This window comes from Emys orbicularis, chromosome 14 (genome assembly GCF_028017835.1).
Source record: "Emys orbicularis isolate rEmyOrb1 chromosome 14, rEmyOrb1.hap1, whole genome shotgun sequence".
Classification (NCBI taxonomy): domain Eukaryota; kingdom Metazoa; phylum Chordata; order Testudines; family Emydidae; genus Emys; species Emys orbicularis.
In genome coordinates this window covers 39,292,765-39,315,923 of record NC_088696.1, presented here as the reverse complement: position 1 = coordinate 39,315,923, position 23,159 = coordinate 39,292,765, and the positions used below count along the sequence as shown (strand labels likewise).

The following is a 23,159-nucleotide window of genomic DNA, read 5'->3' as shown; positions in this document are numbered from 1 at the left end:
TCCTGGCAGGTCTCTTGTGTCTGGAGTTTGTTCGCTGACACCTCTGACTGGGGATGTGATTTGCCCCCAGGCTCCTGACACCAGTGGGATTATTCTTATCTTACAGGAACACGGCTGAAAGGGGGAGAAAAGATAAAAGAAGAAATGTGCACAGATTCGTGGGAGCCAGTGGGTCGAGTCTGTTCCCCGGAGGAAGGCTCAGCAGCGGTTATTCACCAGGAACCCCCATCTTATTTGGTACCCAGAAGTTTTCAAACTGCACCCGTCACAGCGAAGGACGTGAACCTCGACGTGCTCATGAGTGGAGTTGCCTGTCTGCCAGGTGAGTAACTGAGCCAGAGGGACGGGCAGGAAGCGTTATGCTGCAGAAGGGCGGATGTAGGTGTGCTGCTGATAGGGATGCATTTTAGACTTCCCCGTGGGGCAGGAGGTCGGTGTGTGCTGTATTCCTTTCACTAGAAACATTTCTGAAATTTGGTCCTCAAATCCCAGGCCAGCTCTTGGAGCTTTCAAGCCAAGTCGGGGACTGGCAGGAAACAGGAACTCACTCTCAAGAAGGACGAGATAATTTGCATCCAGGAATCCTAATGTAACTATAGCTTGTGGCCAAGATGGAGTCCACTCTGCGGGATGGCTGCAGTCAAGGACCGGTGCGCCCCTTCCACCCCAGGGGCACCTGTTCCAACCCCCAACCTGAATACATACACACTGGAACAGTACAGTGAATATAGGAAAGGGAAATACTTATTTACAGAGGGATGGATTTAGAAAAACAGCATGGAGAAAGATAAGGAGAGCGGTAAAACAAGGGTATATTGACCCATGTGCCCAATGTGAAAGGGTAGATGCCAAGCCCAGCGTCTAGACACAGAGTTCAGGAATCCAGGACAGAGTTCCAGTCCAGCAGTGAGTCTTGGGTGCTCCTGATTGGCTTCGGTGCCAGTAAACTTTCCCCAACAAACCCCTCCAGTGCCCTTCTCTTCCGCACTCTTCAAACCCACACAGAGTGACAGCCGCCCCATTTAGCTAGCTACTTTCCCAATGCAAAGTCACAAGCCCCAGTTCTGACAGTTGTAGCTGTGTTGATCCCAGGATATTAGAGACACAAAGTGGGTGAGGTAATATCTTTTAGGGAACCAGCTTCTGTTGTTGAGAGAGACAAGCTTTCGAGCATGTGGCTATAACTATGGTGCAGAAGACAGAGCAGTCATACAGCATGATCTGGATAGCTTGGTAAGCTGGGTCCATTCAAACCAAATGTATTTTAATAAAGACAAATGCAAGGTCTAGGAACAAAGAATACAGGCCGTACCTAGAGAATGGGTCCTGTGTCCTGGAAAGCAGCGACTCGGAAAAGGGTCATAGTGGACCAGCAACTCAGCAGAGCTCCCCGTACAACCTACTGGCAAAAAGGGCTAATGCCATCCTTGGCTGTATAAAGGGGAATAGTGGGCAGAAGTAGGGAGGTGATTTTAACTCAGCATATGGCACTGGTGAGACCAATACTAGGATACTGCATCCAGGTCTGGTGTCCACATTTTAAAAAGGATGTTGAAAAATTGGAGAGAATGCAGAAAAGAGCCACAAAAATGACTCAAGGGCTGGAGAAAATGCCTTACAATGAGAGACTTCAGGAGCTCAATGTGTAGAAGACTGAGGGGTGACTTGATTGCTGTCTATAAGTACCTTCATGGGGAGAAAATAACACCTACTAAAAGGCTCTAGCAGAGGAAGGCAGAACACAAACCAGTGGTTGGAAACTGAAACCAGACAAATTAGAAATAAGGCCCAGTTTTTTAACTGTGCGGATGATTAACCATTGGAACAAACTACCAAATCAAGTCTGGATGCCTTTCTGGACGATATCCTTTATCCAGGCACCAGTTGTTGGGCTCCACACAGGGGTAACTGGGTGATGGTCTCTGGCCTGTTATACAGGAGGTCAGATCAGATGATCTGATGGTCCCTTCTGCCCTTAAACTCGATGAATCTATGAAAAATGCAAACCAAAAATGTCACATGCACGGAACATGTGAACACAGGGGCAGCCTGCCAGAAATGCTTGAAGAGAACCTTCATCTGAGGGAGGAGCAACATCAGAAGCACTAAATGCATCCAAATCATCCCTAGGAAGTGGGCGTGCCCAGCATAATACTAGGAGGAGTGTGACTGGGGAAGACACGTGCATGTGCTCAAACACACAGAGACACATCCCCTCTAATGGGATGTTAGACACGGGTAGGGGTTATGGGAACACCAGGGTTACAGTGAAGGGAGTAAATACAGGTTTATAAGGGGTAGGAACTAACAGAGGAAGTTCAGAAGAAGCTTTCCTCTGGGCAGGATGTTTCATTAGTCAGTTGTGGCCCTTGCTTTTTCCTATGAATTATCCAGTCCCAGCCACTGATGGAGACAGACCCCTTGTCTGATCTGGTCAGGTAATGTCTATACTCCTATGCGGGAGTCAGGCGAAAGTTTAATCCAGTTTTTGCGGTTAATAATTCAGAGGACAATAACTGATGCTTCAGAAAAAGGTGAAAACAACCCCTACTGAACCTGACCATGGTAGCATCTTGTCCATAAAGAGAGGATTCCATCCTGATCTCTCCGGCAGTCAGCTGATGCCCTGGAGCATGAGAGTTTTGATGACTTCTCTCTTAACTCACAGAGCTACATATAGTATTAATGAACTCTTTCTATTTTAGCACCATTTTCTGGTCTTGTACTGCCCTGAACAGAACACAATATTCCAGGTGCAATAACAGTGCTCCTGATTTATTTAATCTCCCTTTCAGACCTGACTTTAGAAGAACAAAGACCATTTAATGGTCCTGCTCCCTGAAAAGGGGCTAACCCTACTTGTGATTTCCCCTCTGTTTTAAATAATGCCTGCTTGGGGCCCTGGCTCTCATTACCGGACTCCACTGAGAGATTTGCTCCTAGCAGGGCAGATCTGTTTATTTGGGGCCCATTGTGCCCTCACTGAAATCACTTATTTACTTTGCTCTATTTCTATTCACATTCCCTCCAAGGGGACAGCAGGGGTCAAGTGGGTAAGATACAGAAAAGTGTAATTTTAATATATTTTTTTTTAGGATTCTGTGTTTGTTAGGTTTCTTGGGATGTTTTTAATCATGTCATGCCATTTTTACAACTGGAACAAGAGACGTGTGTTCCCAGCTTGTATAGATGAGCAGTCTCCTCAGAACAGTGAGATTGTGGGGTACAACAGTGCTGGTAACTTGCCCTTGCCTGGAGGTCCCTGCCAGTTTTGTTGACTAGAAGAGAGCAGGTGTGGATCTCGGAGGTGAAATGTAGAACTCTGAAACACACCGGTCGGGGGCAATTGCACTGCCCCCTTGGGTCCTTTGCTGCCTTGTTCTCAGTGCAGAGCCAAGCAATCCCGAGCCAGGCAAGGAGGACTGTTGAAGGCCAATTAACACATCTCGCAGAGTTCCTGGGGTAAAGCTGGATAACCTCTTAAACCCCCTCACAACTTCTGCCACTGGAATTTTTGTCATGAAGGAGAGAGCCACAGCTGCCTTTCAGCTCTCCTTTCCTGGCTGGCAAGATCAGAAGTGTTTGGCTAAAGCAAAGGTCTTTCACCTGCTCCACACATAGAGCCCTGGGGAATTCAGCTTGCTTTAGGTGGGGGAGTCAACTGCGTTGTGCAGGCTCTCTTTGTTCACACCTTAATCCATTAGCATCCCCTGCAGAAGGATGCCAAACCTCCTGCAAGGTTAACAGTGTGTGCCCAGCACCCATTGTCCCTTTAGGGCTGCCATAGTGTGATGGGCTCCTCCACAGTGAGGGGAAAGCCATGCTTCTGACGCCTCCATCTTGTGCTGGCCCTGGAGTGGGAGCTGCAGGTTCCCTCTCTGTGGATTTGTTCTGAAGAGGAGCCTGCTGCTTTGTGTGCTGGGAGACTGGGCCTGGAGTGTGATTAGGCTGCACACGGTTCTTCAAAGCTCTTTAAATTCCTTCCAGCTGACAGCCATCAGCTGCAAAAGTAATCACGCTGCCTGAGGGCCAAGAGGGCTTTAGACCCTTCAAGCCTGAGTTTTATTACTTTCTGCAGTGCTGAGTGTGGGCCTGAATCGCCGTTTCCAGTAACTGCAACAGATCTGTATTAGAGACCGTGCAAACAGTGAGCATTGTCTGTGCCTCCCAGTGGCCATGGCACTGCTTCAATGGCAGGTCCTGGTCTTCTCCTGGTGGGCGCCGGTGTGTGGTAGAGGTTGTGTGCTCAATTCTGTCGGGGTGGGAAGTGGGGGAAGAGCCTTTGGTCTCAAGAGCAATGCTGTAATTTACAGGGAGAATCACTAAGGGCTGGGGGTGAGCTGGGCTGCCCTGGGGGTAACCTGTGGGGGGATCCTTCGAGGCTCTGACAAATTGCAGATGTTAAAATAAAGTCTCATTTTCAGGCACCAGAGACAAATGTGGACGTGCAGTGGCCATAATCACCACAAGGAACACGATTTGGCTAAACCCCCACTGCAACACCACCGAGCTGGTGCGCCTCCTCCTGTACTTACACAGCATCCCAAGGTTGGTGCCATTTCCAGGCTGGGCAGGGTGTCAGACAGGCAGGACAGGGCAATCTCTACTGGCACCGAGTTGGGAGCTGAATGGAGCTGGCGTCCTTTGGCAGCATGAGGAGATGGCCCCAAACAACTCTGAATCTGCACAAGCCACAGATCTGCTGACTGCGTGCTTTGGCCATGCAGCGTGCAGTATACGCTTGCTAAGCAGCAGTGCTATGTGTATCTTGTTCTACGTTTCCAAGCATTGCCATAAATCCAAACCATTTCTCACTCTTCTGCATTAGCTCAGAAAATAGGGCTTAGAAAACATGACATTGACAATTCTGGGGTAGCCCAGCAACTCACGCAACAGCCCCATCACATGGTTCTAGGAAACAACCTTCCTGACAGCCTGTCCTCCAGTGATGAAGGCGGCTGCAGAGGCTGAGGGCTGGTCTACACTGGGGGGGGGGGGATAAATCGATCCCGGATAAATCGATTGCTACCCGCCGATACAGCGGGTAGTGAAGACGTACCCTGAGCAAGTGTACCTCAGCTGGACGAGTGACGTATTGGCATCACTGATGTGATGCAGTTTGCCAGGAAGGGCTAAACGTATTCAGAATGTATCAGGTTGTCGCGTGCTCTGTAGTTTCCCCCCTACTGCTGCTGCCATGGGCTCCCTGGCTGATGGGGCTTCTTCCAGCTCCTCACAGATAGGATGACCAGATGTCCCGATTTTATAGGGACAGTCCCGATTTTTGGGTCTTTTTCTTATATAGGCTCCTATTATCCCCCACTCCCTGTCCCGATTTTTCACATTTGCTGTCTGGTCACCCTACTCACAGACTCCGTTGGGTCTTAGCTCCTGGTCTGCGTTTGGTAATGCTTTGAAAAATACGATTAGTTCCAAGTGTGAGCTTTGTCGTCAGTGCAGCCGAAAGGATGTAAGTGATGCTGCGTGCCAGCCCTCGGGCACAGTCAGTGAGTGCTGGCACTCCCCATGGCTTCCCTCCTCACTACCTGCCTCCAGAGAGATGTGATAGTCTGAGGATTTGCTGCTGGGGTCTGGGGAGTGGAGCAGCATGGCTGGAATTACAGTGTCATGGGAGGAGGTGTGGTAGGTGGGGCATCAGGAATTTACTTAGTAGTACGAGGGAAGAAGAAAGAGCAGTCTAGGCAACCTCAAAGGGAAGATATTGTGGCTAACAAAATGAGGCCAGTTAATGGCTTCCCTTTACAGAGTTGCAGCGGGTATGCCCAGCACGGTACACCATGTTATCTAACAGCCCCGCATGAATAGCCTGTGCTGCACTGTGGCAATGACACACTAATTCGTCTTTCCATTTCCTCACAGAGCAGAGTGCCGAGCTTTGGGCCTAACCATTCTGGTAGATGCTCGTCGCTGTTCACCGGTTCCTGCCCTTTTTAAGGCTTTCAGCTTACTCCAGGTGAGCCCGCAGAAGCAGCCCCACTCCTTTGGCCCCAGGCTCTTTGGTGTGGTTGCTGTGTTCTGGCTTCCAGCTGCCCTGAAATCCATCCGTGCCTGGCTGCTTTCAGGAGGTGGAGCGCTGCCCCTGCCTGTACTTCCCAGCCCTCAGGAAAAGCCAGAACCCTGACTTTGTACAGCTGCACTCCTTTCAGCCACTGCTGAGAGCCTTGTCCCCAGGCCCGTAAGCGCTGTCCACGGAACTCTGCTCAGAATGTGCCGCCACATTTCTGGCGAGTGTCTCTGTTGGCATCAAGATTTTGTTTTCATTCGTCAGCTGCACGAAATACTCAGTGGACCGTCACTTTCAAAGACGAATTAGAAGTGAAGCAGAAAGGCCAGGGCTGTGGCTGTGGCTGGCGGGACTGTCCCTGAAGGAGGAGGGCGGCGCTTTATGTCCGTGCTGTTGGGAGGAACGCGTACTGCTGTTGATCTGGCAGGGGGGTGAATGATTGGAAGCAGACATGCTGTAACTTAATATTGTTTCAGGTCAAAGGCTTTCATGTCAGTCAGCTAGAAATCAAGTGCATTGTGTTGACATTGATCAGAACTTATTTCCCATCTGTTGTTAGAAATCCAAACAAGATAATGAGTTGTAGCTGCAACTAATCATGGCTAAGCAGGTGCCTCTTTGCACTGGCCTTTTGGCCCCTCAGGGTGTCCACTCAAACAGACTCTGAATGAACCCAGGATGAGATTTTAATGACACTTGTGCATGCAGAGAGGCCAGTTGGCTGGGTGGTGCTTTGCTCTGCCACATCAGAGAGCTAGGGCTGAGTCATGAGTTTCCTCTCTTCCTTCTAAAGCTGGGTGGAGATGGGAGCTGTGCTCAGGCAGCATGCTTAGCCCCGGGGGCAAGGGAGTATCTCCTGGTGCTGTGCTCTTGCTCTCCGTGCTGCAGGGGTAACATTCACAGCTCCTGGGAAAGGGAGTGTCTTTCATTTCATAGGGCACGGCTACACTTGCAGCTGTAGAGCGCTGTGAGTTAAACCAGCCTTCGGAGAGCGCAGTAGGGAAAGCGCTGCAGTCTGTCCACACTGACAGCTGACAGCGCACTGGCATGACCACATTAGCAGCTTTTGCAATGGCCACAGAGAGCAGTGCATTGTGGTAGCTATCCCAGCATGCAAGTGGCTGCAACGTGCTTTTCACCTGGGGGGTGGAGTGTGTTGTGTGTATGTGGGGGGAGAGAGAGTGGGTTTTTGGGGGGCTGAGAGCATGTCAGCATGCTGTCTTGTAAGTTCAGACAGCAGCAGACTCCCCCCTTCCCCCGCCTCTCTCTCTCACACACGGCATTCCACAGTAATGGTTGCTTTGTCTCGGAGCAGATAAGCAGCCGGCTGTCAAACGGAGCTTTCAAAGGGCATATCCAAAACAATGACAAGAGTGGCCACTTGACCTAAGGGGATTATGGGACGTTTCCGGAGGCCAATCAGAGCACAGTAACGCAACACCTCGTTCACACTGATGCTGGGGCGCTCCAGCAGGGGCGCCGAGGTGGAGTACCAGGAGCGCTCTAGCCGCGGAGTCAGAGCGCTCTACGTGCCTTGCCAGTGTGGACGGGGAGCGAGTTAGTGCGCCCGGGGCTCCTTTAATGCACTGTAACTTGCAAGTGTAGCCGAGCCCTTAGTGTCGCTCCTTGGTGCCTGGTTCAGGGCTCTGAGGTGCTGCAGAGGCCCTGGGCTCTGTGTGTTACATAGCTGTGTTTCAGATGACAGACTTCCTAGAAATCAGCAATGCTCTTAGGGAGCTGGGGTGATCAGAACATAGGACTAGAAGGGGCCTCCTTCTTGGGTCATTGAGTCCAGTTCCCTGGTATCATAGGTATCCCGTTGTATAATCCTGTTAATACATTTATCAAGCTCCTTCTTCAAACCAGTTGGGTTTCTTCTCCCCACTCCTCCTACTGGGAACAATTTTCCAAGGGTTGTGGTGGAGTCTCCATCACTGACTATTTTTAAGCCAAGATTGGATGTTTTTCTAAATGTTATGCTCTAGGAATTGTTTTGGGGGTTCTCTGGTCTGTGTTATGCAGGAGTTCAGATTAGATGATCAGAATGGTCCCTTCTGATCTTGGAATCTGTGAATTAGAAGATCTCAAAGCACTCTACAAAGGAGGGCAGTATCATTATCACCATTTTACAGATGGAGAAAGTGAGGCACAGAGAAATTAAAATGACTTTCTTACCCGGCAGGCCAATGGCAGAGCTAGGAATAAAACCCTGTACTCTTGAGTCCTAGGTCAGTATCCTAGCCTAAAGGCCCTATTGCCTAGACTGTAGAGTATAGACTAGAATATATTTTGGTGTTCAAATCCCACTGTATCTCAGGGGATGGATGGTTATATACTCCTGTTTTTGCCAGAAGAAAAGTACTGTCATAGAAGATTAGGGTTGGAAGAGACCTCAGGCGGTCATCTAGTCCAATCCCCTGCTCAAAGCAGGACCAACCCCAACTAAATCATCCCAGCCAGGGCTTTGTGAAGCCAGGCCTTACAAACCTCTAAGGATAGAGATTCCACCACCTCCCTAGGTAACCCATTCCAGTGCTTCACCACCCTCCTATTGAAATAGTGTTTCCTAATATCCAACCTAGACCTCCCCCACTGCAACTTGAGACCATTGCTCCTTGTTCTGTCATCTGCCACCACTGAGAACAGCTGAGCTCCATCCTCTTTGGAACCCCCCTTCAGGTAATTGAAGGCTGCTATCAAATCCCCCCTCACTCTTCTCTTCTGCAGACTAAATAAACCCAGTTCCCTCATTTTCTCCTCATAAGTCATGTGCCCCAGCCTCCTAATCGTTTTTGTTCCCCTCTTCTGGACTCTCTCCAAATTGTCCACATCCCTTCTGTAGTGGGGGGCCCAAAACTGGACACAATACTCCAAATGTGGCCTCACCAGTGCCGAATAGAGGGGAATAATCACTTCCCTCAATGTGCTGGCAATGCTCCTACTAATGCAGCCCAATATGCCCTTAGCCTTCTTGGCAACAAGGGCACACTCCTGACTCATATCCAGCTTCTTGTCCACTGTAATGCCCAGGTCCTTTTCAACAGAACTGCCACTTAGCCAGTCGGTCCCCAGCCTGTAGCAGTGCGTGGGATTCTTCCGTCCTAAGTGCAGGACTCTGAACTTGTCCTTGTTGAACCTCATCAGATTTCCATTCCATCCAATCTATACTTTTTTAACTTGCTGGGAAGAATACGTTGGAGACCGTATCTAACGATTTGCTAAAGTCAAGGTATATCACGTCCACAGCTTTCCTCATATTCACAGAGCCAGTTATCACATCATAGAAGGCAATCAGGTTGGTCAGGCATGACTTGCCCTTGGTGAATCCATGTTGACTGTTCCTGATCACCTTCCTTTCCTTCAAGTGCTTCAAAATGGATTCCTTGAGGACCTGCTCCATGATTTTTCCAGGGACTGAAGTGAGGCTGAACTGTTTGTAGTTCCCCGGATTCTCCTTCTTCCCTTTTTTAAAGATGGGCAATATATTTGCCTTTTTCCAATCATCCGGGACCTCCCCTGATCACCACGAGTTTTCAAAGATAATGGCCAATGGCTCTGCAGTCACATCCGCCAACTCCCTCAGCACCTGGGATGCAGCACATCCGGCCCCAAGGACTTGTGCATGTCCAGCTTTTCTAAATAGTCCTTCACCTGTTATTTCACCACTCAGGGCTGCTCACCTCCTCAACATACTGTGCTGCCCAGTGCCTTGTCTGTGAAGACAGAGGCAAAAAAAAGCAGCATCTGTCACTATGTTGCCTCCCCCATTCCATAAGAGTCACACACTTTCCCTGACCTTCTTGTTGCTAACATACCTGTAGAAACCCTTCTTGTTACCCTTCACATCCCTTGCTAGCTGCAGCTCCAATTGTGTCTTGGCCTTCCTGATTACACCCCTGCATGCTCGAGCAATATTTTTATACTCCTCCCTAGTCATTTATCCAGATTTCCACTTCTTGTAAGCTTCCTTTTTGTGTTAAACTCACCGAAGATTTCTCTGTTAAGCCAAGCTGGTCGCCTGCCATATTTGCTATTATTTCTGCACATCGGGATGGTTTGTTCCTGCACCCTCACTAAGGCTTCTTTAAAATACAGCCAGATCTCCTGGACTCCTTTCCCCCTCATGTTATTCTCCCAGTGGATCCTGCCCATCAGTTCCCTGAGGGAGTCAAAGTCTGCTTTTCTGAAGTCCAGGGTCCGTATTCTGCTGCTCTCCTTCCTTCCTTTTGTCAGGATCCTGAACTCGACCATCTCATGGTCACTGCTGCCCAGGTTGCCACCCACTTCTACTTCCCCTACCAATTCTTCCCTGTTTGTGAGCAGCAGGTCAAGAGAAGCACGGCCCCTAGTTGGTTCCTCCAGCGCTTGCATCAGGAAGTTGTCCCCAACACTCTCCAAAATCTTCCTGGGTTGTCTGTGCACTGCTGTATTGCTCTCCCAGCAGATGTAAGGGTGATTGAAGTCCCCCATGAGAACCAGGGCCTGTGATCTGGAAACTTCTGTTAGTTGTCCGAAGAAAGCCTCGTCTACCTCATCCTCCTAGTCTGGTGGTCTATAGCAGACGCTCACCACACCATCACCCTTGTTGTTCTCGCCTCTAAACTTAACCCAAAGACTCTCAACAGGTTTTTCTCCAGTTTCATACTGGAGCTCTGAGCAGTCATACTCCTCTCTTACCTACAGTGCAACTCCTCCACCTTTCCTCCTGCACCTGTCCTTCCTGAACAGTTTATACCCATCCATGACAGTGCTCCAGTCATGTGAGTTACCCCACCAAGTCTCTGTTACTCCAATCACATCATAGTTCCTTGACTGTGCCAGGACTTTCAATTCTTCCTGCTTGTTTCCCAGGCTCCTTGCATTCGTGTACAGGCAGGGCCGGTGCAACCAGTAGCCGAACTAGGCGGTTGCCTAGGGCGCCAAGTGGTTGGGGGCGCCAAAAAGCGGTGCCCTGGCTCGGCACGGAGGAGCCGCCTTCCGGAGGCACCGGAGAGCCAGAGCGTCGGCTTACAGGGGCGGTGAGCTCCAGCCATGGAGGAGCCGGCGCGGCGCAGAGGGTCAGCAGCCCTGCAAAGGCGGCGCCCCCCGCCCCGCCTGCCCAGGCTGCGGCCTGGCACCCCCCCCCGGGGGCTCCTGCAGGCTGCAGCGGATGCATGTGGGCGGTGGCCCCCGTGCGCCCCCCCGATTCCCCCCTCGTCAGGCTCTGCGGCTCCCGGGAGTGTGAGCCACCACCACCGCCGCTGCCCCTCACGGAGCAGGCTCAGGGCCCCGCACCCTGACGGCTCACATGCCCGGGAGCCGCAGAGCCCGAGCACAGCGAGGGGGGAGCTGGGGGGCGCATGGGGCTGGAGCCCGCATGCATCCGCTGCAGCCTGCAGGAGCCCCCGGGGGGGGGAGGATGCCGGGCCGCAGCCTGGGCAGGAGGGGCGGGGGCACCGCCACCTTTGCAGGGCTGCTGCCCCCCTGCGCCGCACTGGCTCCTCCATGGCTGGGGCTCGCCACCACCGCAAGCCGACGCTCTGGCTCTCCGGTGCCTCCGGAAGGCGGCTCCTCCCTGCCGAGCTGCTGCAGTGGCCCAAGCCCGGCAAAGCCAGTGAGTGGACTCGGGGCAGGGGCCGCCGGGGTGGGGTGGGGTGGGGAGGGGAGGGCTCGCGGGGGGGGCTGTGCACCAGGGCCGGCTTTAGGGCAATTCACCCGATTCCCCCGAATCGGGCTCCGTGCCCCTAAAAGGGCCCCGCAACGTCCCCAAGGACCCTCCGCCGACGTGCCGCCAAAGGCGCCGGCAGCCAATAGAGCTGCCGCCGAAGTCCCACCGCTGTCTTCGGCGGCAGCTCTTTCAAATCGGGCCCCGCTGTGCACCCTCCAGGGGAGTTCAGGAGGTGGGGAGGGGGGAAACCTGGTCTGGGGAGCAGCCCCTGGGCAGGCTGGCCCCTGGGGTCGTCTATAAAGGCTCATTGGGATTTGCCCCTCAATGAACCGATGTGCAAGAAGGGAGAGGGGGGCGCAAGGTGGAAGTTTCGCCTAGGGCGCAAAATATCCTTGCACCGGCCCTGTACAGTACAGGCACCTAAGCTAACTAGCCGATTGCCCTACTTTCCCAGTATGAATCAGGAGGCCTCCCCTGTTGCACCCTCCTCCTTGTGTTTCCTCCCGGTATCCCACTTCCCCACTTACCTCAGGGCTTAGATTGCCAACACCCAGCGAACCTAGTTTAAAGCCCTCCTCATTAGGTTAGCCAGCCTGTCTGCGAAGATGCTCTGCCCTCTCTTTGTTAGGTGGATCCCATCTCTTCCTAGCAATCCTTCTTCTTGGAACAACATCCCATGGTAGAAGAATCCAAAGCCCTCTCTCCGACACCACCTGCACAACCACATATTTACCTCCACAATTCGATGGTCCCTACCTGGACCTTTTCCTTCAACAGGGAGGATGGACGAGAACACGACTTGCACCTCAAATCCTTTATCTTTCTTCCCAGAGCCACGTAGTCTGCAGTGACCCACTCAAGGTCATTCTTGGCAGTATCATTGGTGCCCATGTGGAGAATTGGGCCGGGGTAGCAGTCCAAGGGCTTGATCAGTCTCGGCAAACACTCCGTCACATCCTGAATTCTAGCTCCAGGCAAGCAGCACACTTCTCGAGTCTCCTGATCTGGACGGCAGATGGATGAGTCCGTCCCCCGTAGGAGGGAGTCCCTGACCACTCCCACCCGTCTCCTCCTCTTGGGAGTGGTGGTCGTGGAACCCGCATCCCTAGGACAATGCATCCCATGCCTTCCAGCCAATGGGGTCTCCTTCTGATCCCTTCCCTCAGATGACTCTTCCAAACTATTCTCCGCTGGAGTACCTGTTGTGACAAAGCTCCGAGCCTGTGTTGGTGGGTCCCACGCTTCCTGGCAGATACAGTGGCCTCAGAAGCTCCCTAAGGCCCTCAATATGACCTCCCTTTCCCAGTATGGCGGCAAAGGTTACAGCTTATTGAGCTACTTTCATCACAGGCCAGTCTGGGAGGTGGGAAGGTGGAATACCCACAGTCTCTGTTGCTCTTTAGAGCTCCATTTTGGTCTCCTGCCTGTACCGAAGTCTGTTTCCCTTCTCCGAGGGATCTCTGTAGATCATGGGAGAGGGGAAGGGGGGAACTTGGGCCCGCCCTTTACTCCGGGTTGCAGCCCAGGGACCCTAATGATAGCAGCCGTTGGCGGCTTCCCTCCTCCAATGACGCTGCTTTGATTCCCTGGGCCACTTCCCCGTGGTCCCCTTTTCCAAGCTTCACCCTTACCTCAGGGTTCAGTAATGCTTCCTCTCCTCCAGCTCCTTTCACCTGGGCTCCTCTTGAGAGAACTGGAAAGGAGAGCTTTTAAAGCAGTATAAGTGGGACCTTAATTGGTTCCAGCTGTCTCAATTAGCCTAACAGCCTTAACTGATCCTTTGTCAGTTAATTGAGGTCAGGTGCCGGCATTAGCCTAACGACCTTAGCTGGTTAAATTGGCGTCAGGTGGCTTGATTGGCCTGGAGTAGCCCTTGTTTGGCTATCCAGGGAACAGGGACCTGCTCATTCTGACCTGCCTTCCACTACCCTCTTACATTCTTCTGGCCTGAGTCCGTCACACTGTGCAGAGAGCCTGAAAACGGTTTCTTATCTCTATCTGCATTGGGGGTATGTGGGTTCTCCTCTTTCTTCTTCTGGAGGTCACATGCTGCCAATTTTCTTCCCCATTCTGCACTGCCCTCTCTGATTCTTCAGCATGCTGTGCCTGCAGTACCAAACGCTGACTTCTATCCAGAAAGGCTTCATTTTCTCTGATGCAAGTCAGGGTTGATACTTGGGGCTCTAGTCCTTTAACCTTCTCTTCCAATATGGAGACCAGCTTGCACTTTGTACAGACGAGGTCGCTTCTATCCTCTGGGAGAAAGACAAACATGGCACACCCTGTGCAGGTCACAACAGCTGATGGCTCACTATCTATATTGTCTTCCTTCTAAGAGCCTCTTCAGATGTTGTAATTACTGCTCACAGAAGCCGGAAAGGCAAAAAAACTCTGTGGGAACTCCCCGCAGGCAAACTCCCTCTGTTTCCCTCTCCTCTGTTTCCCGCCGCTGTACTACCCACCTTCTCCTGTCTGTTCACCTAATTTGTTGGAACATCTGCAGATATCTGATAATGTGATTGAGAAAATCAAAGGGCCAGAGTTATTTAGGGAATAATTAAAATGAGAGGACGCAGGTGCATGTGGCTATCCCATTTTCAACGACTAGCTGTGCATTTCCTTCCTTTCAAGCCGAGCTCGTGGTGGTCTCTGAAAGTGACTCATTGGAACGCAGTACAATGGAATTTGCTAAGCCAGATATTTTTAATTCTGTTGAGAAATGGAAAATCGATCCTGGACTCTTTCAGACCCTGAACCTGTTCCTCTTCCATGTAAACATGCCACATTCTTTAGTGTTTCCAATGGCAAATGTGTAAATGACGTGGCTGAAGGACAAGGAGTTTGGCCTGGAATCTGCACAAAAGGAGCGTTACAATACCTAATGCCTAGAAACTCCCTGTGATCCACAAAGCCTGAGTTAGGTGCCTTGGCTCCCCATACAATGAATGGGGAGAATTAGGTGCCTTAAGCTGCGAGTCACAAAAGCCAGCATGCGAGGCGGAGAGCTGCCTAAGCTAGCCAATGGGACAGGTCAACAAGAAGGATGTGCGCTAAGCAGGGCCGGCTCTAGGCACCAGCAAAGCAAGCAGTTGCTTGGGGCGGCATATTTGCAGGGGCGCAAGAATCCAGCATGGGAGCTGAGAACCAACAAGGAGCCCTGGGAGCTGTAGTTCCTTGGTTAGCTCCCTGCCTATAGAGCCAGCCCTGGAGCAGGGAAAGAACTACATTTCCCAGCATTCCCTTGGCCGTTAGTAACAGGAAAGGGAGGGGGAAGGAGCATGGAACTGAAACCTCATGCTGCAGCTTGCTGTGAATGGTAGGGACAGAGCCAGCTCTAGGTTTTTTGCTGCCCCCCACCCCAGCCCTGGGCTCCCCCCTCACCCCTGTGTTGCCCCAGCCCTGGACTCTCCCCCACTCACACCCCCTGCTGCCCCAGCTCTGGCCCCCACCTGCTGCCCCAGCCCTGGGCTCTCCCCCCCACCCGCATCTCCTGCCACCCCAGCCCTGGACTCTCCCCCACTCACACCCCCTGCTGCCCCAGTTCTAGCCCCCACCTGCACTCCCCTGCTGCCCCAGCCCTGGGCTCTCTCCCCACCCGCTTCTCCTGCCGCCCCAGCTCTGGCCCCCTCCCGCACCTCCTGCTGCCCCAGCCCTGGGCTCTTCCCCCCCCTGCACCCCCTGCCGCCCCAGCTCTGGCCCCCTCCCGCACCTCCTGCTGCCCCAGCCCTGGGCTCTTCCCCCCCCATGCACCTCCTGCCGCCCCAGTTCTGGCCCCCACCTGCACTCCCCTGCTGCCCCAGCCCTGGGCTCTCCCCACCCGCACCCCCTGCCGCCCCAGCTCTGGCCCCCTCCCGCACCTCCTGCTGCCCCAGCCCTGGTCTCTTCCCCCCCGCACCCTCTGCCGCTCCAGCCTCTGGCCCCCACCCACACCTCCTGCCGCCCCAGCCCTGGGTTCTCCCCCCCCCCACCTCCTGCCACCCCAGCTCTGGCCCCCACCCGCACCCCCTGCCGCCCCAGCTCTGGGCTCTTTCCGCCCCCCTGCACCCGGACCCCCTGCCGCCCCAGCTCTGGCCCCCACCCACACCCCCTGCCGCCCCAGCTCTGGGCTCTTCCCCCCTCCCCGCACCCTCTGCCGCCCCAGCTCTGGCCCCCACTCGCACCTCCTGCCGCCCCAGCCCTGGGCTCTTCCCCCCCCCCGTACCTCCTGCCGCCCCAGCTCTGGGCTCTTCCCCCCCCCCGCACCCGCACCTCCTGCCGCACCAGCCTCTGGCCCCCACCCGCACCTCCTGCCGCCCCAGCCCTGGACTCTCCCCCCCCACCTCCTGCCGCCCCAGCCTCTGGCCCCCACCCGCACCTCCTGCCGCCCCAGCCCTGGACTCTCCCCCCCCACCTCCTGCCGCACCAGCCTCTGGCCCCCACCCGCACCTCCTGCCGCCCCAGCCCTGGACTCTCCCCCCCCACCTCCTGCCGCACCAGCCTCTGGCCCCCACCCGCACCTCCTGCCGCACCAGCCCTGGACTCTCCCCCCCCACCTCCTGCCGCACCAGCCTCTGGCCCCCACCCGCACCTCCTGCCGCCCCAGCCCTGGACTCTCCCCCCCCACCTCCTGCCGCACCAGCCTCTGGCCCCCACCCGCACCTCCTGCCGCCCCAGCCCTGGGCTCTCCCCCAAAGAAAGAATTGGGTGGACTAAATGGACAGTGCCCCTCTCTATCTGAAGCCTAGCAAGGGAGGTACGTGGATCCCACTAGAATTTAAAATGAAAAGTAAGGGAGGGGAGGCTCTACTAGACTGGGCAGCTTTAGATACGGTACCAGGCACGTAGGAGGATTTCCACTTCTGAGCCATGGAAGCAAAAATTGACTTTTCTTTTCCAGATTTGAACACCCTCAAAATTCAGGAGTGCTCAAGCGCAATTTTGGCAGCTGTTACTTCATTTCCCCCAAATCAAATATACGGATCCACTGTAACTTGCTGTAGAAAAAGTAGAATAAATTGAGCAAGAAATGCTTCCCAGCGGTTATTAGGACTGAAATTGCTATTTTCAACAGCCATTGCTTTTTTTTTTAGTTTTAGTTTTATTTCTTTGAAAGGAAGACAGTGATATTGCATTGGCAAATTCCCCATAGAAACAAAGAATGGAACAAAAGAATAATAAAGGCACCTCAACTTTTCCTCATTTATGTAGGACAGTCTTATAATATGCATCCAGATATCCTCCAATCACATAAGCTGAAAATTGTTCCACTTCACTGCAGTTCTGTAACCATATGGGAACCAATCCTGTCTGTGTTCTGTGCACATCCAAAATTCCTGCTGAATGACCCGCCCTGGGAGCGAGTTACCAGTGACCCAGGGCTGCGGCAGAAGGAGGGTGCAGTTGGGAGGGGCGGGGGGGGGTAGAGAGCCCAGGGCTGGGGTGGGGGGCAACCAAAACATTTTTTGCTTGGGGCAGCAAAAAACCTAGAGCCGGCCCTGGCGCTAAGCTCTGCCTCTCGAACCCCCTCTCACAGAGATAGGTGCCCGAATCCAGCTGCAGGCAGGCGTCTTTCTGCCACCGATGCACAGGTTGGGGTTAGGCGTCCGTGCTGATTTCACAAGCAGCCAGTGGGGAGGATGACCTCCCACCGAGCTTTTAGCCCAGTGGGTAGGGTACTCACCCGGGACATGGGAGACTCCTGGTTCACATCCCCCCTCAGCCTGAGGAGAACAAGGGATTTGAAGCATGCTCTGCTACCTCTCAGGTGGATGCTCTAGCCACAGGGCTCTAGGACATGCTGAGGGGGGAGGGTATTCCCCTAATCTCTGCTGTTGAAGCTATTGCACGGTGACTAAATAATTAAAGCATCCTTAGAGCAGGAAGAGTGGACTCTGGGTCTCTCGCATGCTGGGTGAGTGCACTAATCACCAGGTAAGAGCCATTTTCAGCATGGGTGGTGGGTGAACCACAGGCTCAGGGAGGCTAGCCCCTGGCCTAGCCCACCCCTTCTGCCTGAGGCCCCGACCCTCCCCCCACCGAAGCCCAGAGGCCCCCTGCACTGCCAGCCCCGAGCTGCCCGAACACCTCCAGCCCCAGAGCACCAGGTGGCCCTCCCCTCCTCCTCAGCCCCGGACTTGGGTAGCCCCAGCCACCCCGAGTGCCAGCCGCCTTAGCTCCAGCCCCAGCAGGCTTCCTGGAAGAGGAGCAGCCTGCCTGGGCTGGGGCCAACTAGTGGCAAGCAGGAGGGGGCCTCAGGGTGGAGCATGGGCGGGGCCATGCAGGGCTGTTTGGAGAGGCACAGCCTTCCCCAGCCTATTATATGTGCCACCTGTGATTCTCATGGGTTGTCTTCTCTCCCTCGCTCTGGCCTACATCACTCCTTCGTTAGTTCTCCACAATGGAACAGCTTCAGCAGGAGAGACATATCCCGTAGCTCAGTGGTTAGGGTGCTCGCCTCAAAGGTAGTAGATCCCTGTTCAAATCCTTTCCCCCTTTGATGCAGAGAGGGGACTTGGGGGGGGGGGGCACTCTCCCATCTCCACTGAGTGCCCTAACCCCTGGGTTAAAAGTTATGAGGGAGATCCTCCTCCTTCCCCCAACCACCGTCCTAGCTGTTTTGTGTCAACTCACCTAAGGAGCCCAATCCAGTAGCTGTACTCAGCAGGCATGTACCGGATTGTGTCCCGCACACGAGTGAGGTTTGTGAATCGTCCTGGGGCTTCGGTGTCTGGATGCCTAGAAAGAGGGAGGCAGCAGTGTATAGGCCCCGAGGCAGCTAGGGATCTTCTACTGCAAAGTTTAGTGAGTTTAGGTGGCTACAGGGTTCAGTGGGAGTTTTGTGAATCGCAGTGGAGCCTGAAACTGGGACTTGGTCACCTAAGTACTTTTGTGAATTTAAGCCTTTGTGCCGTAGGTACAGATATTTTACACCGATCAGTCATGCTGATACTTCCATAAATACAGACATCCTTCAGCAATACAGAAGCTTCCAACAGCATACGTATTTTGTAAGAAAAATCAAATATGTTTCCGTGTTCTGCTTAAAACGGAGTGTAGCATGATCCCACTACTCCCTGTCGATACAGAACAAAGCATGTCATTTCAACGTATCTCTGTCTGACTGGGCTGCCTTTGCCGAATCTTTCCGGTTCTCTCCAGGACACTGCTCTTCGTGGAAGTGCTGTCATCAGTATATACTGATTCTACTGGATGTGAACAATGAAGTCAGGGTGTGATACCTGTGCTGAGAACTTGTTCCGGCTGTTGTACCTAGGACGTAATGTTAACAACTGCCCATCAGCTGTGAAACGTTAATCTTTATAGCCTTCCTGGCTACCCAATGTCCCTCTTCTCCACACAAGTATTGGACCCTTGTAGTTGCAGAGCAAATGGGCTATAAATCTCTCCTAAGGCCAGGCGACTTCCCTGGCTGCTGTGCAGTGCCACTGGGCAGCTCTTTGGGTTGGTGAGCAGCAGGACTGGGCCAGCGCACAGTGGAATTCTGCAGGCTAATTAGTGATCTAACACCTGCCGGATTTTTCTCTGCTTATTTTTGTCCCACTCTCTGGTGTGGCTCACAACCAGGAGTGCCTACCTCAGGGCAAACAGTCAGAAACAGGGCAGACACCCCAAACTGTTGGTGTGTTCCATAATTAGATTTCACAAAGCCGGTACCAAATGTGAACTCCTGGATCATTATAACAGTCTTACCGTGGAGTCACAGACAGTCTCCTGAGACTCTCCAGTCTGTCTTGCTACCCAGACAAACTGGACTTAGTGATAATTGATCACTTACACCAAAAATCACACCACATTCAGGTTACTTCCAGTCCCAGGAGATCAATCACTTACCCCCCAGATTAGTTGGTACCTAGATCTTACACCACAGACAACACCTGTAGCCAATCCTGTAATAAGCTGTCTAAAGGCTTATTAACTAGGAAAAAGGAATGAGAGTTACTTATAGGTTGAAGTAAGCAAACATACACACAAATGAGTTACCATCTAAATCCTAAGAATGACAGAGTTGTAGTGATCTGTCAATTCAAAGTGTCTTTCGGGGCCGACCCAGGAGGCAGATCCTGGAGATCTCTGGTTTCCGTTTAGAGTCTCTGGGCCTTCAGAGTTCAAACAGCCAAAAAAGATTCCGTTTCTTCTTGTCAGGGATTTTTATTCCCTTCTCCCAGAGTTCAAGCTGAAGGGACAAGTTCACGTGCACATCTCTCCTTCATGGGTGGGGGGAGCAATCAACAAAGTCTTTTGTCCTCTGATGCTCCACAATGGTTTGTCTGGTGTCTATGGGCCTTCTTTTGCTGGGCAGGAGATAACACCTCCTGTGGCAAACCAGTATTTCACACTGGGTAATGTTTCTCTCCCAACTGGGGGATGCGGGGGGGGGGGGGGGGGGCATTACAGTTTCAGAGCAAACATTTAAATATTACTTTATAACATGGGCTATAGATATTATCAGTGAGATTAATGCATGCGACAATTTACAAACATTTCATTGAGTCTAAACATGAAATACCTTCTTATAAGTCTCAGACCTATTTTGAGCAGAACTAACATACACGTGCCCTGCTCTGGTCTCCAGCCACAAGCTTGTCAGTTCTTAGCTAATGCCTGCCGCCTGGGCTAGAGCTGGCATCTGGTCTGCCAGCGTCAGTTTTCTTTACAGCAGGGGTCGGCAACCTTTCAGAAGTGGGGTGCCGAGTCTTCATTTAGTCACTCTCATTTAAGGTTTCGCGTGCCAGTCATACATGTTAACGTTTTTAGAAGGTCTCTTTCTATAAGTCTGTAATATAGAACTAAACGATTGTTGTATGTAAAGTAAATAAGGTTTTTAAAATGTTTAAGAAGCTTCATTTAAAATTAAATTAAAATGCAGAGCCCCCCCGGACCAGTGGCCAGGACCTGGGCAGTGTGAGTGCCACTGAAAATCAGCTCGCGTGCCGCCTTCGGCACACGTGCCATAGGTTGCCTACCCCTGCTTTACAGGGAAAGATTGCGGGTTGAATTTTGTGTGCCAACACAAACTTTTAATCCTGTAATCTGCTGGTTCTTCACGTCGAAATGGGAAAAGGGTGGGCAGTGGAAAGTGTGTGTGAGGGCAACAGAAACAGCAACAGTTTGCAACAGGCAGTTTCCCGCGTTGGCCTTGCCTTTTAAGGGAGATGATTGATGTACGAAATGTATCTCTCTATATTCTCAGCTAAAACTGAACCAGGTCCTACCTAAAACAGGAAGACTCAGAATACTGTAAAGACATTTCCTTTACTCCTTTGGCTCAGCTAATGATGAAACATGGTAATCTGGGGCCTGTAGCCTTCATTTTGAAGCAGAGGGCTAACATCACGGGCCACATTTCTGCCACTGCTGGTCCATTATTTAAAACGTCAGGATTGTCATGCTGTTCGTTAGCAGAGTCAATGAGGAAGCCAGAAGATGGGTTCTTGAAGTTTTGTGCTTGATAAGGAAGCTGGCGGGAAGATGCTACCCTTTATCTATTTGAAAAGCCTCACGTTTGCCTTGGGTTTAATGATTTTTTTCTTCATAAAATCAATGTGCTCCCAATGTACTGAGGCCTAGTCATATCAGTGAGATGGGGCATTGTGTCCATAGCCGAATCTCCACACGCGGAACGGAGTTCACTTTTGTTTGATTTTAGTTAGAGGGTCTTAGAATCATAGAATCTTACATATGTCAGGGCTGGAAGGTACCTTGAGAAGTCATCTAGTCTGTCCCATTGTGCTGAGGCAGGAGAAGGTGCACCTAGACCAGTGGCTTTAAAACCGTGGGTCGTGACCCAGAACTGGGTCGTGGAATGGAAGGGACTGGGTCACGGCGCCTCTGGCCAGCACCGCTGACCAGGCCATTAAAAGTCCCGTCGGCGGTGCTGCCCGGCTAAGGCAGGCTAGTTCCTACCTGTTCTGACACTGCGCTGCACCCCGGAAGCGGCCAGCAGCAGGTCCGGCTCCTAAGCGGGGAGGCCACAGGGCTCCGTATGCTGCTCCTGCCCCAAGCACCGGCTCCACACTCCCATTGGCCAGTTCCTGGCCAATGGGAGCTGGGGGGACAGTGCACACGGGCGAGAGCCACACAGAGCCACTTGTGTGCTTCCACCTAGGAGCCGGACCTGCTGCTGGTCGCTTCCGGGGCGTAGCATGGTCTGCGGTGCCAGGACAGGCAGGAAGCCTGCCTCTGCACCCCCGCTGCGCCACTGACCGGGAGCCGGTCGAGGTAAGCCCGTGTCCCAATCCCCAGCCCTGAGCTCACCCCAAACCCGAAGCCCCCTCCTGCACCCCAAACCCCTCATCCCCAGCCCAGAGCCCTCATCCCTCCCACCCACCAACCCCCTGCCCCAGCCCAGAGCCCCCCTAAGCCCAGAGCCCCCTCCTGCAACCCAAACCCCTCATTCCTGGTCCCACCCCAGAGCCTGCACCCCCAGCCCAAACCCCGTCCCCCTCCCACACCCGAACTCCTTGCCCCATCCCAGAGCCCCCTCCCACAACCTGAATCCCTCATTCCTGGCTCCACCCCACAGCCCTCACCCCCGCACCCCAACCCTCTGCCCCAGCCTTGAGCCCCTCCCACACTCCAAACCCCTCATCCCCAGCTCCGTTGGGTCGTGGGCATCAACAATTTTCTTCAACTGGGTCGCCAGAAAAAAAGCTTGAAACCCACTGGCCTAGACCATCCCTGACAGGTATTTCTCTAACCAGTTCTTAAAAACCTCCAGTGATGGGGATTCCACAACCTCCCTTGGAAGCCTGTTCTGGAGCTTAGCCACCCTGAGAGTTAAAAAGTTTTTCTTACTAAATAACCTAAATCTCCCTGGCTGCAGTTTAAGCCCATTACTTCTTGTCGTACCTTCAGTAGACATGGAGAACAATTGATCACCATCCTCTTTATAACATACGTAACGTATTTGAAGACTGTCAGGTCCCGTGTCAGTCGTCTTTTCTCAAAACGAAACATGCCCAGTGTTTTTACCCTTTCCTTATAGGTCAGGTTTTTGTCATTTTTGTTGCTCTCCTCTAGACTCTCCCCAGTTTGTCCACATCTTTCCGAAAGTGTGGTGGGCAAAACTGGACACAGGATCAGGCTGACATCTCACCAGTGCGGCATAGAGGGGGCAATTACCTCGTGTCTTACGTTCAACGCTCCTGTTAATACACCCCAGAATGATATTAGCTGTTTTCACAACTGCCTCACATTGACTCATATTCAATTTGTGATCCACTGTAACCCCCAGATCGTTTTCAGCAGAACTACACCTAGCCAGCTATTCCCCAGTTTGTAGTGGTGCCTTTGGTTTTTCCTTCCTCGTTGCAGTACTTTGCACTTGTCTATTGAATTTCATGCTGTTGCTTTCTGATCAATCCTTTCATTTGTTAAGGTCCTTTTGAATTCTAATCCTGCCCTCCAAAGTGCTTGGGACCCCTCCTAGCTTGGGGTCATCTTATTAGTGAAAATGTAAACAAAGAGATTAGAGAGACAGAACTCTGT

General features: G+C 52.6%; 1 protein-coding gene across 1 annotated transcript in view; it reads left to right on the top strand.

Moving 5' to 3' along the window:
• Window positions 1–23,159, top strand: part of PLEKHG4 (pleckstrin homology and RhoGEF domain containing G4) — a 164,192-nt gene that overhangs the window by 43,599 nt on the left and 97,434 nt on the right. Inside the window, exons 4-6 of the mRNA XM_065416667.1 lie at window positions 107–322; window positions 4,425–4,548; window positions 5,881–5,974. Coding sequence (XP_065272739.1) covers window positions 107–322; window positions 4,425–4,548; window positions 5,881–5,974 — 434 coding nt within the window. The remainder of the gene's footprint in view (window positions 1–106; window positions 323–4,424; window positions 4,549–5,880; window positions 5,975–23,159) is intronic.